Source organism: Acipenser ruthenus, chromosome 4 (genome assembly GCF_902713425.1).
Source record: "Acipenser ruthenus chromosome 4, fAciRut3.2 maternal haplotype, whole genome shotgun sequence".
Lineage (NCBI taxonomy): Eukaryota > Metazoa > Chordata > Actinopteri > Acipenseriformes > Acipenseridae > Acipenser > Acipenser ruthenus.
The window spans coordinates 9,253,137-9,271,003 of NC_081192.1; the positions used below are offsets into that span (position 1 = coordinate 9,253,137).

Below are 17,867 nucleotides of genomic sequence, written 5' to 3' on the forward strand. Positions count from 1 at the left end.
CAGGGTATTTAATACATATATTTAGCAAAAGTCATAACAGACAACCGTATAACCTTCAGACACGCAGAGTAATTTAAATTTGAAAAACACAAACCGTCAAAATGACTGCCGTGGCGGTTCTAGTGTTAATAATAATATATTGTACATTTCGTGACATTTACACTATGCACTGTAATAACAATAAACGTGTAATATGTCATTTTTTAAAAACTGTGCAAAATATACCCTTGGAACTCTCGATGTATTTGTCTAATTTTTTATTACCTTTTATTTTTTTTTAGGTCAAAAGAAGTAGACTGGCAGCCGTATTTCACAACACGATTAGTAGATGACTTTGCAACTCATCTTCGGGTTTTTAGAAAAGCTCAAGAAAGGATGACAGAAAAGGATGATCAAAAACAACTCAAGGGTATTGTTTTATCGAGTTCTTCTACTGGACACTGTCAAAATATCATACTTGTACTCTTATTTCTGCTTTTCTTGATTTGGATATACAATATGTCGCTGTCGCTACTAGTAGTAGTATTAATTTTTTGCCCCCTCATTCAGATTTTGTGATGCAACAAACAAATGTCATACCTAATGTAACTTCCATCAGTTTACATTTTGATTTTTCATAGTGCTGTTACAATTCACTTGCAACCATCTGGTGCTGGTGGTTTTTCAGCTGTGCAGTTACAAAAACAATCAAACAAACAAAAAACACACAATGCCTAACAACTGCGTCATGGTTGGTGACATTTTCTATAATATAGATGAACCAGAGGAGCTTGTAGAATCCTTCTTTGAAGCTGAAGTAGAAATGGAGAGAAAAATCTGTCGTGATCTTGTCTGCACTTCACCCAGAGATGAAGAAGGTTTGTAACCTTTAAACAACTTGCTTTTTATATTGTGTAATGATGCAATAAGTTATTTAAATACAAAAAAAGCAAGTTAGTAATACTGTACATAAAATCAATGTTTAATTTAATAAAAACATGGCATGGGCAGCCCCAAATAGTAAATTACATTACAAGGAAATTTAGTGTTTTACTAAGTCAATCTTGGATCAAGTAAACTTAATCTAGCTTGTTTACAATTTTTCTTTGAAGGATTTTTAAGGGATCTGTGTGAGGTTTTACTGTACTTATTACTACCTCCTGGAGACTTCCATAACAAGAACATGAGATACTTTGTGAGGGTAAGAACTGTAGACAATATAATGTATTATAGTTATATTAAGGTACACTGCATGAATTAAAACACCTCTATCATTGTTTTTAATTGCTCAAAATGTATATACTGATTTTTTTTTTTTTTTTTTTTTTTTTTTTTCTTATTATTTTTTAAATCAGTAGAATTATCAGGATTGCCAAGACACAAGTAATCTGACTGAAAACAGGAGTTGAATATAGAAGTTTAACTTGCAAAGTAGAGTTTCATGTAATTGGCTTTAGGGAAAATGCAAAACTGAAAAGCCTTTTTTAGACTGAGATTAGAGAGAATTATACAATATACAGTATGTTCCCTGTGTATCAATGTTTTGTGTTAAAAATAAATGATGATTATTTGATAAACAGACATAGCACACATGTAAGTTCTGTTTTTCATGTTTTGGATATCTGAATATAGATCTTTTTTAAATGTTTTATTTTTTCACAGTACAGACACCTTCTCAGCTTTGAAACCTTCTTGGGAATCACTTGTCTGGAGTTTCATTATTTGTATAGTGTTTTGTAGTGAGCAAATATGTGATAGTTGTCTAAACAGGTTGTGTAGAGTTTTTTAAATTTTTTTTTATAGTAATCATTATGGAAGGTAGAGTGGAGAAAATAATGATTAGTAAGTGATTATATCTTTAAATGGATACATTTCTGAATACATTTAAACTGATGTCCAATCACAAATATGTGAACATGGTTTTATCAAAATGTATTCTTTTTGTTTTATTTCAGGAAATCCTTGCAAAGGGAATTCTTCTTCCACTGATTAACCAGCTCAGTGATCCAGACTATATTAATCAGTATGTTATATGGATGGTATGTAGATAATAAGTAAATTGCTCTACATACTGTATAGTACACGCCTAGAAAAACAAAGCTTAAGTACCGTATACTGCTAATCAAACTAAGTGGTTTGCGTGTATTGGTCTGGCAAATAAAGCTGTTAAGTTGTTGCTGTTATATTTTACAGATCAACATAACAGGTATATGATATTTTAATGACTATGCTTTTGTATTGTACAGATTCATGATTCTAGCTGTAATTATGAAGCCTTTATGAACATTCTCAAACTAAGCGACAAAGTGGGAGAGCTGGAAGCTGTGAAAGATAAAGCCATGGAAGAACTGCAGTTTCTTCGCTCTTTAGACACTGCAGGAGATGGTTATTATTATTATTATTATTTTTATTATTATTTTTATTTTTTTGTCAAAGAATTGTACACACTGTTTTTGCATTCTAAACTAAATATATGTTGCCTGTCCTTTTTCCTTCAAGATATCAATGTGATTAAGAATCAAATAAACAGCCTACTATTTGTGAAGAAAGTTTGTGATACAAGGATACAGAGGTTGCAGTCAGGAAAGGTAATTACAATTTAGTTGGAATTGTACATCTGTGGCCAAATGTTTTGCTTCATAAAGTCGAATGAAACCTGCTGAATGTTACGTTAACATAGTGAATTATGTACCGCTTTGTAGTTTTCCATATACTGAACAAAAAACTGAAATGTGACCTTTTGAAATCTAACAGTAAATATGATACTACTATTATGGCTTCCGGTAGAGTTTTGCGATATCATTTTGTAGTTTCTTTGATTACACAATGTTAAATAAGTCCATAGTTTAAAAAAATAAAAATAAAAACCTCAATCCTAAAATGCTACGTGGTGCAAAACTTTTGGCCATAGCTGTACATTTCATTGACAATAGAAAAAAAAGTGTTTACTCCAGTTGTATGCTCTACCTTTTTTCAGATAGACATTTCTCCCTTGTTGTAAGGTGTGCAACCGCACAACCGGTTATTAGATGGTCCGGTCAATCTCTGATGTGCTTCAAGTTTAATGCAAAACACCTAATAAAAACTTAAGTGAATCTATGTGTGATTTAAAGAAATGCTTAATACAGTATGTTCTCTCCCCCCCCTCCACCCCCCCCCCCCCTCCACAGGAAGTAGATGCCTTGAAACTTGTAGCCAACTTTGGAAAACTTTGCATAATTCCTCTGGAACACATATTGGTACACAACATTGCACTACAGTTTTTCATGGGTAAGCTTGTAATTACATTTGTTTTTGAAGGGTAAATGTTTTTTGCTATGTAAGCAGTGGCACAGCACATTCCCCTTGCTGGTTCTGTGTAGAGACAGTCCTACAGCTTTGCTGCAACAACACAATTAACAGCCACCTATGAGATTCAAAGTACTGACATGAACCACTTTCTGGATAGTATGATAGAATAGATGGTAGACTGCCAGTCTGAAGTAAATGCATTTTACAGATTACATGCAGCAGAAGGGAGGGCAGGCAGACCTTTTCTTCTGGCTCACAGTGGAAGGGTATCGAGTCACAGCACAGCAGCAGCTGGAAGTTTTACAGAACTGGCAGAAGGATGGGAAAAAGCAGACCAACCAGACCAAAGGCTTGTTGAAAGCTGCTGCACTTGGGGTTTATGAACAGTATCTGTCAGAAAAGGTAGTTTTTGTTTTATGTCTATTCTAGCTGAAAATATTGTGTTATTGTTCAATTGAATGTATTAATAATTTTAATTAAAAATATACATTACTCAAATGTTACCATCAGTCCTTAAACTGCTAACATGCTTGTCATTGTATTTGTGCAAAAAGCTATATATCAAATTGCAATTCATATAGAATGTCACAATTTATCATTGACTGTTAAAATAAGTGTTAAAATATTGATTTTAGTTTTTCTTCCTATTTATTTTAAAAGCTTGTTTATCTCATCCATTTGCAATTCAATTAATATGATGGGTATAACCACACTGTGGATCGTAGTGCATCATTTTGAGGTGTTTACTTGTAATTCTATTTAGTTCTCTGTCATATTTATTAGTTCCCCAATCTTTACACATGTGTGTGTCTGTTTGATATGTAAACCTTACAATTAAAAAAATAATAAAAAATAAAATAATGTGCAGGTTGTTTACAAATATAAAGAAGGTTGCATTTTATTTTATTTTATTTATTTATTTTAAGGCATCCCCTCAAGTTCAGGTTGACGAATCCTTAGTTGAAAGACTGGCAGAAAAGCTCAACAAAGAAGACCCAACGCCTGAAATATTTGATGATATCCAAAGAAAGGTAACCGATTACACTGGGGATCTATTGAATACTGTAATGAGTTTAATCGACATGCAAATAGATGTGTTTGTTAATCACAATAAAAATAGTTCTGATTTCAAGCCTTCCTTCATGCTTCTTCTCAAAATGAGGTGTATGACATGATGCTGCGAGATGAGCGGTTCTACCCATCTTTCAGACAGCACCCTCTTTATGTGCGGATGTTGGCTGAGCTTGACATGTTGAAAGAACCAAGTTTCAGAGGGTCAGATGATGGAGATGGAGGTAAGCATGACCTAAACCTGTTCTATAATAAAGAATATTTTAATATTAGCAGCTACTATGGGTAATGTATCTTGTATAAAATACATGTACAGTACCTTCACAAAAATACTGGAACTGTTGATTCTGTGACTTTATTTTCCCTCTGGAATACCATTTGTGATATAAATGTGTAAAATGAAATGTTATCTATGATCAAAGATAATTTTGTTAAATAGTGTTACATGATTTTTTTTGTTTTTTTATTTCCTGACACAACCTATTGAGAGAAATACATACATAAAATGCTGTCTTTGTTTAAGGCAAATGAATTGTGCAGAACCAATTATGTGTTTGGAAAGTGTTGTTTCTTCAACTGCAAACATATCATACAAAAATGTGGATGCTAGATGTTTGCCATGTTTCATTGTAGACTTGTAAATTGTGCCGGATACACAATGTGCTGGATTACAGAGTTGCTATAAACTGTTTAAAAAAAAAACTAATACTGTACCTAAAAAAGGTAAAATGACAAAATGATGTCTGTGCTTTAAAAAATAAAAAAAAAATAAACACAATGCCTCAACAAATGTTTGTCAACAAAATCTTTACCTGATATTGACAATTCAGAGTGGTGCTGGTGGGACATGAGTACTATGTATGCAATTTTTAGTTTTTGTATATATTCTTTAAGAGAAAAATCACATTTATTCTTTTCAGTTCATTTCAATCGGGATTTGGTCATGACCCCCAAATCCTGACAAATTGTACAGAGGTTTTATTGTATCTTTTACAGATTAAAAACACTTTTTTGTTTGCCTTTTTCCACAGAATCATTTAATGGTTCTCCAACAGGAAGCATTAATTTGGTGAGTTTTGAATTTTACTGGATGTGAAGTAAGGATGTATGGGAAATCCCCAGTTCATAGTAGTTAAAATGAAACATGCTGCTGATAGTTTTATTATTTATTCTGTATACAGTATTAGTTTATGTCCAAAAGTCAAGAAACAAAATGTAGAAGCAAAAACTTGCTATTTTAATAATTGGGTTCAAACATTCTCTCCGACGCCAGTGGGTTGGTTCACAGATAGTGTAAGTGAAGTATATATTTGAGAAGGAACTTTTTCCTTTTCCTTTTATTTTTTTTACTGCTTGTGCTTGTCTGGGTCTGCACTGCTTCTGCAGGTGTTAGAGTGCTGGCAGATTGGTTTGTTCTGGCTTGGCTCCATGTCTGGAGAGGAGGCCTCCTCTATCATAAATAATAGAGCTCCCTTGTGTCATTAAGTAACACAAAGCAGAGCAGTAAAAGGGCAACTATGAGGTCAAAGTATTATTATTATTATTATTATTATTATTATTATTATTATTATTATCAGATTTGTAATTTTCACTTTGGCTATTTAAATCAAGAAATTGTACCAAGATATAACTCCTAATGTAAGCATGTGTTTATATTTTGTTTTATTTACCAAGCTTATTGTATGAAACAATATCTCCTTGCTTTTACAGTCCCTAGATGACCTCTCCAGTGCTAGTTCTGATGAATCAATGCAGTTGCATGCATTCATTTCTGATACTGGTATGTGCTTTAGTTATGTGAAGATTCCTTCAAGTTCTCCTCCTTGTATTGTGTCATTGTTTTGATTTCAAGCCAAATACAGTAGTGTGTGTTTGTCTGAACAGTTTTGGACAGAAATGCATATATGAAGAATGTCTATGTATAAGAATTTCAGTCAAAAGAACATCTTTTATTTCCTTTTAATGCATTGCTGCTTCAATCCCATTTGAATTTATTTGTAAACAGACCCTTTATGTATGCATGCAAGCATGTAACTGTTTTTTTGTAACTTCTTTGTAGTATAGTGTCTTTTTGTAGAGTTCAAAATTTCCCGAATAAGAAAGAGTAATGTAAAAACTGCTGTAAGTCGATATTCTAGGCATTTCTGCGGGGCCCTTAAAAGGGGGGAGTGACTAACACACCAATGTGACATATAGTGGCTAAAGTTGTTAATCTTAGGAATATTAAACCTGTCACAGCTATACTGCTTCACTGTTACACAATAGCTGTCAGTCTATGAATTTATTAATATCCCCACCCCCCAAGCCATTGATTTGTCAACATTCAGACTGAACCCGCCCCTGGGATCCGTAGCAAACAGCTATTGGTTAGAAAGCCTAGTAAACTTATCAAGTCTTCCGTTCATTGTAACTGCAATGCTATAATAATGCAGACTTGACTTTGACACTGGATAAAGTAGGATAGTCAGACACAAAACGAAAATGCTACACAACAGGTTTGAAACAAAGACTTTAAAATGGCAAAAGAAAAACGAGCTGATAGAGGAGGAAAGTGTTTATGGCCTGATGTAGAAAATATTTGGTTTGAATGGAGTACTTTGAATTTAATACATACTGTAACTTTTAAAGTATGTGTGTGGTTATGGTTCTGATTAACAAAATGAATTTATTTGTACATCTGGACATTTTATGCAATTGTACTACACCGTATTGCAACACTAAGATGTTGCAAACAAAGGTTATTTCAAAACTGAACCTGTGTATCTTTATTGGTGTTGAGCATGTAGGGGGGAAAAAAACCACAAAGTATTTTAAACACAAAAAAGGTTTTGTAAATTTGAAGTCTCAAAGGGGGGGAGCGAGTTTTACAAAAGTGTGAAGTGTAAATATAGTTTTAGACAGTTTTGGTACTGTGTTGTTTTTTTTGTTTTTTTTTTAATTTTTATTGGATGTAAATGTATACTAAATGTTTATTCACTCCAGACCAGTCTTTCTTCTTATCTCAATTCACATTTTCGTAGATTAAAACAATAACCATCATGCAAGCTGTTCATCATTACAAGCTTTTGTTGTCATCCATCCTGTCTTGCAACATGCCATTGTTTTCATTATGTTTTCTGTTCTTTTATCTTTTTTTAAATTTTCTCCTTGCATTTCAATTTCCACCCTGTTCTTTGTGTCTCTTTTGTCCTTTTTTGCACTTGATAGCTCATGCTTACTTACACCCATATCCTGTGGCAGGAGTGTGCAATGACCATGGGAAGACGTATGCATTGTATGCAATCACTGTGTTTCGGAAGAATCCAGACGGCAGCGAGGACACCTGGAAAACCTATCGTCGTTACAGCGACTTCCATGACTTTCATATGCGCCTCACAGGGCAGGTTAGATTTTAATTTCCCTGTATTGCTAAATTAAGAGCTGTGTGTCAACAGATCAACAAACTCTTCCAAAATTTAGCACTGGAAACGAACAAAGTTAACAATGAAATTTGTTCCGAAACTAATGTTGGAATTCATTGCTGACGCATTAACTCACTGGTCTGAAAAGATGATGGCTGTCAACAGTAACATGGCAGCACGCACAAACTACTGCTTTTGGATCTCCCATTTTTTAATACTCTGCATTGACGAAAAGTTATGTTCACTGATCTGTTGACACTCGGTGGTGAATTTAAGGTGTCTAACTGCTTTGTGTTTGTGTAGTGATAAATAAGGACATCTCTCAAGTTTCAGTATCTTTCCAAGTCATGTAAAATGCAGAAGAGTTTATGAAAATAATGATTTGCTATATTAACCCTACTGTAACAAAGGCCGTAACATGACCGTAAATTCCAACAAGGAGCTGTGAAAGACTGCTTTACAGGTTTGCATCTTCATTTGTAGGCAGTGAAAAAAACATTGAAATATTAAAAGTAATACAATTCTTTGACTAATATTTTGCCAATGTCTTAATTGGTGTCTTCATAATAGTAGAAAGGTGCAAAGTAATGATTTGCCATAAATTGACAATGCCACTGCAGGAACAGCTCGGACGCTCGACGGGTGACGTGCTATCAGTCAACTATTTGAACAGGGAGGCTTGGCCAGGGTTCGGCTGACCGGGAATCCCTGAATGGCTGGCAGGGTGTGTCCCGGGGAGTGCCCGACCATTTAAAAAGAGGCCATGCTACACTCATTCTATTAAGACCCCAGCAATATTCCCACGTTTTAACCCCCTCCCTGCCAATGCTATATTAAAACCCACACTATTTACACTTGGGGCTTTTGTCTTGCCACACCCTGTTAATCTGTGCAAAGAAAGTCACTGTGTGTGTGTAACGGGAACTTTTTATTGCTGTGGATTAGGGTTCGTTTACAGAATCGGAACGACCCCCAACCAGAGGGTGTGTAGCGCAGCATACTCCGATTTAGCGGGACACTCCTTTTAGTGGAGGTAGCACTCAGCCGCCTGTAGGCAAACCTTTTTTTTTTTTTTTAGCTGTGGTTTCACTTTTATTTTTACAATGTTATGTGGCTGTTTTTCTCTGTACGTTTTTTACATTCCCGTTTGTGTATATGTGCCTGTGGCCTTACCATTGCTGGTAGGGTCACGTAGTTCCCTACTCTGTCTCACCCTGCACAAGGTGCTACCATTACTGGTACCCTAGTGGTGGCACCTTGTAATTACCACTGAATGAAATGTGCCTTCACTAAAACCTGTGTGGCGTGTCTAGCACATTCTGGCTGCTTAATACAGTGAACAACCCATACCCCCCTTTCAAACAGTCATATTCAGGTTTTTCTCACAGGATCACATTCAATAGAATTACATGCTTAATGAACTGTATTTGAGTCTGAGCAGTACATTTTGAAAAGAGGCTGGCATTACCAGGGAAATGTACCTCTTCAAACTGTCCTCTTTATAAAAGCAATATATTACAGTGCCCACCTCCTCTTATTGTTACCAAGGATCTTGAAACTTAACAGTAAATGTTTTACAGCAGCCTAAACATTTGTTCATGGTACAGTAGTAGTTTTCAAAAACTGAAGCCGTTCTTGCTTATTTTCACAGTTTGAAAACCTTACAAGTATTTTAAAGCTCCCTGGGAAGAAGACCTTCAACAACATGGACAAGGATTTCTTAGAAAAGAGGAAAAAAGACCTGAATGCCTATATACAGGTACGGTTTTCATACTAGCAATACATATTGTTATAGTCGCACAGAATTATCATAAACATCTAAAAGCCATAATAAAAGCAAAAGGAGGACACACCCTACTAAAGCAGGGGTGCCAATACTTTTGTCATGAATGAATACTTTAAGTGAAATACCAGTAAGTGGTTGTGTGTTTTGTTTTTTGTTTTTATAAAGCTTATTTGTTAATTTACTAGAAAATGCGTATTTTGCATTTGTTTTATTAAAAAGTGGTTAAAGTTTACTAAATGCTTGCCCTTAATCTGTTGCTTTTGAATTATAGTAAAGTAAGTGTAGGATGCCAATACTTTTGTTTGTGACTGATCTTTTTTTTAAAATTTAAATTCTGTTGGTGTCAGTGTGTATGTGTGTGTGTGTGTGTGTGTGTGTTATGGACATTTCTTAACCGAATCCGGTATTGATTCTGGAATAATCTAACGTTTTTAGTTCTTGCTGAATCCTGAAATGATGAAAGCTTGTCCCCCTCTGGCTGTTTATCTGTGTGATTTTCTGGAAAACAAAGCCTACAATAAAGGGAAAGGGGACTTTGCACGTAAGGTAGGACTGACACGTATTGTCTAAAACCTATTAAAGAGAGTTGTGTGTGTGTGTGTGTTTTCCAGTTTTTCAAAAGGATTTGAAGCTTTTGTGATTTAAAGCTGCCTTACTCATGTGCATAGTATAATATACAATTTGTAATGTATTGTTTATAGTAATCATGCAGGTAACTAAAAATCATTGCTTAATTAAAAATATGTATATTTAAATATCCTAAATACTCAAGTGCTTCTATTTTAAAGTAGTATCTTATTAGCACTGGTTTCTATCATCACATGTATTGTACTGGAAAAGGAGCACAACAATTTCCAAACAAAACACCGCTTTGCTGTGCCCAAATGCATTTAACCTAAAACACATTATTTAATGCAATCATATTGGATGTTATCATGTTTCATTTAACAAACTAAAAGTTGAGAAAATAAGGTAGATTAATTTTGCATCACATTGGATTACATTTGTACACAGTATGTGGTGTGATTGGGTGATTTTATTTTATGTTATTTAATAATTAAAGCTTCTACGTGTGCCTCTATCATTTTATATATTTTTTTTCAGATGGATACTTTTGTAAACCCACTACGCAATTCCATGAGAAATGTCTCCAATGCTGTTAAGGCCATTCCGGACAGTCTGGCAGAGGGAATGACGAAAGTGTCGGACAACATGGGAAAAATGTCAGAAAAACTGGGGCAGGATTTAAAACAGTCAATGTTTAAGGTGGTGTTTTTTTTATTTTTTTTTATTTCTTCTTTTGCTGTGGATATGTGTTAACTTGAAGTGGGTGCTGTACTTGATAATAGTGATTGACTTGCTGATGCTAGTTGTTCTCTGTATTTGGTTTAGGTTCCTCCATTGATTCAGAAGTCTGATATAGACCCTGAACACTGCCGTGTCTCTGCACAGCTGGATGATAATGCAAGTACTCTTACCTCCTCTTTTTATTTGTAATTCATTTCATGTGTTAATGCTCAGGTATGTGTTCAATGTTTTTTCTATTGGCAGGACTAATCTTGAGCCCTTTGTAAGACTGAATTTACCTCTCAAATGTCTAACTCTGATTTTAAAAAGGTAGTGCTCTTCAGAGGTAGAAACACTAAGCCACTTGCTTAACACAGTATTTTCCCAGTGTTTAGATTACATCGGTGATCATGTATGTGTGATTTCTTTAGGAGAAAGATGATTTAATCTTAACTAGGAGTGAAGCTGTGTAAGATTACTGCAGATTATATGAAGATTTGTCATCGTCATAAATCTGCAGCTGTCCCACACATTTTTATTTGTCACATCAAAGCATTCCATTCTGTCTGTGTGGTTTATTCTGTTGTAGCTCTGACAAATGTCTCTTCCTAAAATAAGATTTTATTTACCTGTTTTGATCGTTTTCATTCAAGTACAGCTGTTTAAGTATTAGTTATTTCTTTCTCTCAATGTATGGTTAATAAACATCTTTGTTTCTCATCAAATAGGTGGATGACAATATTCCACTCAGGGTCATGCTGCTTTTAATGGACGAAGTCTTTGATCTGAAAGAAAGAAACCAGTGGTTGAGGCGGAATATTAAAAACTTACTGCAACAGCTCATTCGAGCAACATATGGAGACACAATAAACAGGTAAACCCGAGTGGTATTTTAAACAGGAGTTTTATTCTATTGTAAGAAGTTATGTACTTAAACAGAATAGAGCCATTGCTTGTCTGTTTCATGTATTTAAGTATATTGCAAATATGTGCCCCTTAAGTTACAGCATAGAAAAAAAACATGTTTTAAAAAAATTAATTAAAAGGGAAACCATGTGTTCAGTAAAAATGTGTATGCACGTATCACCAGAATCTGTTTTAAAAACCCTGCTTAGAAATAATGCCAAACCCGACTCTGATTAGACAATAACCGACTTGTATAGTTAACGTACTTTTTTCTGTAGTTCTGAAGCTATTGCATATACAGTGGAAGGACACACCTATGAACACCTGTAACCATTTAAAAAAAAAAAAAAAAAAAAAATCAAAAGGATCACAGCAATGCAGATCTGTAGATGTAGTGTATTAGTATCTAAAATACTATGGAAGCTGAATACATAAAAACCATAAGCTGATTATTTATTTTCTTTTTATTTTAGAAAAATTGTAGATCATGTGGACCTCATGACCTCCCCTGAGCAAGTTGCAGACCATGTGAAACATTTCAGGTAAAATATTTGTTGTATATTGTTATTGTTTATTATTATTATTATTATTATTATTATTATTATTATTATTATTATTATTATTATTATTATTATTATTATTATTATTGATTCATTCGTTCATTGAATCATGTAAAGCTTATGCCTGACTTGCATATTTGTGTTTTCTAACAGAGATGCCTTTTGGCCCAATGGTATTTTAGCAGAAACGCCACCCCGCAGGGATAAAGCAATCCGAATGAGAACGAGAGTGGCTGCCAAGACCAACCTGCTAGGAATAATGCCTGGTGATTATTCAATATGGGTTTTAATACATCCTGTGTCTTAAATATAAAACATGCAAAAAGATGGATGTTGTATGTTTTTTTTATTTATTATTATTATTATTATTATTATTATTATTATTATTATTATTATTTATTGTTATTATTATTTATTGTTATTATTATTTATTGTTATTGTTATTATTATTATTATTATTTTTATTATTATACTGTGTACTATGGTTTGTTGATAATAAAACCACATATCTAGGGCTTTTGATTTTTGGTTTTAACCGATAAAACGAAATCGGTGTATAGCCAATAACACTGGAAATGGTTACTCAATTCACGTTGACCTTCCCATTAAAAAATAAATAAAATAATAAAAATAAATAAACTAATACTAAACAAACTACCTTTCCCAGTGCAGTTGGGCAATGTCCCTCCTTCCTGACTTGTATATATCGGTGATTCGATCTCAATAATTTAAACCCACCCCAATTACTGAGTGGCAGTAAATTCCTACATTTCTATTGGCGACTTCGCTTGAGAGATTTAAAATGAGATTACAATTAGGAAGTGGAGACTTGTTTGCAGGATTTAAAGCTGTAGTACAGTTAGATAGGGAGAATTTAAAACAAATTGCAAATTGTGGCGAAATGTAAAAAAATTGCCTAGTTGCAAAAACCCCAGAAGAATGTGCCTGTGACCATAATGATGTTGTTTAGGAAGACAGCAAAGGAAAGAAGGTACAACTTAAGTGTGCAAGTACTGCCAAGTTACTGTACATATTGTGACAAAAAAATGCCCATTTTGGAAAGTAACAAACAATTTCATACAGTATATAAAAAGCGAAAGCCCTGCCCCCCCCCAAAAAAAAGTTTGCCGGTGTATCTCAAAAATAGCTAAGAATAAGCACAGAAAAGTGAAATACATAAAAACTGAAAAACAAGAGCCCTACATATATCATATCCAGTGTGTTTTTTTTAACCTTTTTGTTTTAAAGAAGCTTTTTTGTTAATTGTGACACAGAACCTTCTAATTTTTGGATTCTGACTTTCTAGATGAGCTGAAGCACATAATTGGTGCTGATACAACACGGAAGGGAATATTACGGGTCTTTAAGATGTTCCAGCACAACCAGTTAAACCGGAGGCTTGTTTATGTTTTTATAGAGGGATTCCTCGAAACCATGTTTCCTCAATATAAATTCCCTGAGCTCTTTATCAAACTGCATTCAAGATCTAAACGGATGGAAAAATATTCACAGAAATTAAAGACTTCCCAGGTTCTCTCCTTACAAAAGAGGTGACACCCCAAACCAGCAAGCTGTGCCCTTATGACACTAATGAATGTGGAGAAAACTAATCCACACTTGGGTAAGTTTTTTCTGGGCGTTCAGAATGTACATGGTATTTTCTGGCCTGTCATCTTAGGACAAAGATGATCTCAAGAACTGCAGTTTCCCCACCATCTACATTCTTGCTCAACCACTATCTTGATGTGATTATGGCACAGGTCATTTTGTTATTTAATTGTGCAACTTGAAAGAGGAACACTTCTTTAACTGTGTAAGAGGTGTGGAATTGCAAAATCGTTGCTTGCTTGCAAGCATGGAAAAAAAGATGTCCTTGGAAAATAGCGGCGATGCCCATAATGAGAATGTGTAAAAGGATTTGGCTGCATAGCAAGGTTAAGCACAAAATGTGACGATCCAAGCTAGAGTTCATGTGAAGTGAAATGGGCATGAGCACTAATCGGGAACCCAAAGTCACTGGAAAGTGGTAGTGAAAGATATGAAATTTAACGTTCATAAACCGTTTGTGTAGTTTGCATTATTTTCCAAAACCGACATTTGCATAAACTTCCTCAGACACTTTGCGGACTATAGACGGTTCATGTTAACATCCCTTCATTTTAATATGGTAACATAAATCATAAGTTGATTCAGCTCTCAGTAGGGATAACTGCAGCTTCATGCTTCCTGTAGTTTGTGTGTTTATGATGTCTAGGGCTCTCTACGTATGCAAACACTCAGCCTGGGTACCGTAACTTAATTGCACAAAAGTTTAGTATAGTATCTGTTAAATTTACTCTGTGGAGACCTAATAAAAAAAGTAATAATTATGTTAAACTGACTAAAACAGCTAAATGCAAAAGTACTGAAAGAAAATGCATGTATTGTTGCTTCATTCTATCTACATATCGATTTGAAATCAAGTGTAAGGGCCTTACATATAAAATCATATGTGTATATATATCATATGAGCTACAGTACTACTCAGATGTGATTTGCATATGATTTACCACTTACAACTGACTGAGGTGACAATAAATAAAACAGTGTAATGTCAATCAATACATTATTTTATTCTTTCTACATTGTGTCTTGCTGTATAATACATTGATATGAGTGATGCAATAACACTGTATTGAGCTTATTTTTCACAGTTTAAAAAAAAAAAAAATGTAATATTGGTATGTCCAAATCTATTTCGGTTTTAAACTTTAATTTCGGTTTTACCGAAAACCAGTTAGATGCCAAAAACAGCTGAAAGAGTTTCTACAAAACTGAACTGATCATAACTGACTTTTATTTAGTTATGGGCCAGGGAACCTGGGTGGTACACAACATTTACAACACTTAAATACTGCATCTAAAAGAATACAGGTGGACTTGCATTTGCTTCTTATGATGATTATTAATGTAGTTGCTAATAGGCAGGCATAACACACATTCCTTAGAAAGATACCAAAACACTGTCTCCACATGAGCTGAATAATTGAATTTATTTCAAAACATTTCCTATATTGAGAAAATACTGTGCCCTTTCTAGTTTCAGCTTTTTACCTTGAGGCATCCTTAATTAGAGTGAGGATCCAGTCTTCACTAAATTAAACTGATATACAAAAAAAGAGCTTTGTGATGTTATTTGTAGCCCCAGGATCTTGATTGTGGCAGACACAGGTATAAGAAGTCTGATTTACAGGTGTGTGTGTGGAGACATTAGACGTTATGCGATTTCTCACTGAATGACGACTAGACAAAGTTGGCTTGTGTAAACTTACTTGGCTTTTTTTATTTTATTAAAATCCTGGTATTTTAATTCTTCATAAAGCAGGTTAAATCACTGACTTCCCCAAAGAAGGCTGTAAAGTCTAGAAATCTTTCTCATGGACACAAGTGAAGCTCATGTACAAGCATATTAAAGTATGCTTTAAAGAATGTAACTATTTGTAATGTAAATGTTTTGTATTTTTTTTTTAAACTGTATAATCATGTATTGTGTTAGGTTTCAGATGTGATTTTAGGATAACTGTGCACTTAAATGCAGGAAGTATTGTGTTTTAGTCTGACAAATGTGCCACTGTATAAGGCATATAGTTCCAGCCTTAAACTAAGTTTAAATAAAAATAAACCTTTATTAACAAGGTAGTAGCATCCCTAAAAAGCCCACTACAGTTACAGAAAACATTTTATTTTTAAAACCTATTTCCACCTTAGCATAGTTTCTTTCTAAAAAAAATATATATTTTATTTTGTGCAATATTTCTTTAATGCATGTGTATTTGAATAATTGTATATTGAAATTAATGTTTTGAAATGTAAAAATAAGTCTTCTAAACCCAACAACTTACATTCCGTTCTCATACTAGTTTATTTAAGGACTTGTTTTATAAGTCTTGATTTTCACTCCGTGTAAAACTCACTTATTAATGATGAACTTTGTTTGTAAGCATGGTGTGTGTGTATATATACACAGTGCTCACCCGTTATAACGCACCTTGTTATAGTGTGGAATTGGTTACAACACGGTAGGGTCGTGGCTCCCATTTGCTCCATAATGCCATTACAGTAGCCCTTTTATACTCGTTATAAGGTGGAACACAAATAGCACGAACTTGTAACTATGGCGCACCACTATAGCGTTATAAAGGGTGAGCACTGTGTGTGTGTGTGTGTGTGTGTGTGTGTGTAATATACATATATATACACACACACACATATATATAACAGGGAATCTAAAGAGCACATTGCAAAATATCTATGTATAAATATATAGCATATATACTAAAAGGTTCTGCATCATAGAGAAATTACATTGCACCTGCTGCACATGCAAGTTATTACAAAACAGATATAGTCTGTCCATAAATGTTTGCATGATCGTTTCCTTTGATGCAGGACCTTATTAACCCTGTATATATAAATTTGTTTTAATGAATTGTCCATATCATTGTACAGTAAATGTCAATAGTGTGCCTAATTGTACTATTTTCTTTAAAGAATATAGTGTCAATCGGAATGTCATGGTAATTTTTTTTTTTAACAGACTGAAAGACTCTAAAATGTTAGTGTGTGTGTGCATTATGCTATTCAAATGTTCAATAGAGCAGCTGGAAACAATATTACACTAATAAAATGTTAACTCAAAGTAGTCTTAACATTTCTTTTTGGTGTGGTTTAATATTTATACCGTGCTTAATTAAATGTGATTGGAGCCACAGTGGAAAGATAAGCAGTACTGTATATTTGACCATGAGCAACAGGTAAGTTTTAAACATTGCCATTTTAAAATGTAGCCAACATTTGCTACAAGAGAGCAATGTCCTGTATAAGTGAAGACTTAACTGCCAGGCATTAATAGGAGCACTACCCTGCACCTTACTCTGTGAAGAAAAGTTGAAACCACTTCTGACATATTTTAAGTGTGTTTCCCAAAAAACCTGAGAAGCATTATTATGTTTTCAAATATCTCCTGATTGTTGTTTTTCAGAACCAATAGTAAGCAAGTTGGCACAGTGTACGTTTGTTCTCCTGGTGCTGTCAACTCATGACTACCAGACTACTGTACTTCATACTTGATGTTCAAGAGTGCATGCATCCCTGTGCTGTATGTCATGTTGTCTAAATGTAACTCGACCACTAGAAACCAGGAAGCAGCAGCATCTCTTCACCTTTTTAAATACAACACATTGAAAACAAAAAAGGATCTTCAACACAAGATAGGTGAAAAGTTGTGACAATGTTGCTAGGGCTAATGATGAAAGTGTATTTTTAGTCTATCTGTATTTCATGTGTGTGGTAAAAGTTATCACATTTTGTTTTTTATAGAAGATAATCAAAGATTATATGCAATAAATGTGATTGGGTATGTTTTTGAGTTGGGGTACATTTTATTAAAAACAAACATCAGTTTCATTTAGATGCTGAAAAAAATATGAAATGATTCTAATTTACATACCAGTAGGGCAATATTATGCTTGAGAATGATCTGTGTAAATATTCTCCAAAGTGACTCCATAAAGGATCTAGATAAAGGAGTATTTTTGTGACCTACAC

The 17,867-nt window shown here is 34.0% G+C and overlaps 1 protein-coding gene across 5 annotated transcripts in view; it reads left to right on the forward strand.

Annotated features, from left to right (window-relative positions):
• The window catches only part of LOC117400441 (sorting nexin-13), a 34,456-nt gene extending 17,487 nt beyond the window's left edge, over positions 1 to 16,969 (forward strand). For 3 of the 5 annotated variants that reach the window (XM_034000418.3, XM_034000419.3, XM_034000421.3), the window contains 21 exons: positions 282 to 409; positions 756 to 857; positions 1,092 to 1,180; positions 1,935 to 2,018; positions 2,226 to 2,364; positions 2,479 to 2,567; positions 3,150 to 3,249; positions 3,479 to 3,672; positions 4,197 to 4,301; positions 4,433 to 4,565; positions 5,373 to 5,410; positions 6,052 to 6,121; positions 7,549 to 7,724; positions 9,394 to 9,501; positions 9,964 to 10,074; positions 10,633 to 10,794; positions 10,921 to 10,992; positions 11,544 to 11,689; positions 12,195 to 12,263; positions 12,435 to 12,547; positions 13,588 to 16,969. In XM_034000418.3, coding sequence (XP_033856309.1) covers positions 282 to 409; positions 756 to 857; positions 1,092 to 1,180; positions 1,935 to 2,018; positions 2,226 to 2,364; positions 2,479 to 2,567; positions 3,150 to 3,249; positions 3,479 to 3,672; positions 4,197 to 4,301; positions 4,433 to 4,565; positions 5,373 to 5,410; positions 6,052 to 6,121; positions 7,549 to 7,724; positions 9,394 to 9,501; positions 9,964 to 10,074; positions 10,633 to 10,794; positions 10,921 to 10,992; positions 11,544 to 11,689; positions 12,195 to 12,263; positions 12,435 to 12,547; positions 13,588 to 13,835 — 2,476 coding nt within the window. In that variant the 3' untranslated portion in view covers positions 13,836 to 16,969. Of the gene's footprint in view, positions 1 to 281; positions 410 to 755; positions 858 to 1,091; positions 1,181 to 1,934; positions 2,019 to 2,225; positions 2,365 to 2,478; positions 2,568 to 3,149; positions 3,250 to 3,478; positions 3,673 to 4,196; positions 4,302 to 4,432; positions 4,566 to 5,372; positions 5,411 to 6,051; positions 6,122 to 7,548; positions 7,725 to 9,393; positions 9,502 to 9,963; positions 10,075 to 10,632; positions 10,795 to 10,920; positions 10,993 to 11,543; positions 11,690 to 12,194; positions 12,264 to 12,434; positions 12,548 to 13,587 lie in introns of those variants that run through there. The other 2 variants (XM_034000420.3, XM_059021983.1) reach the window with 2 other exon arrangements.
• Positions 16,970 to 17,867: the final 898 nt, after the last annotated feature.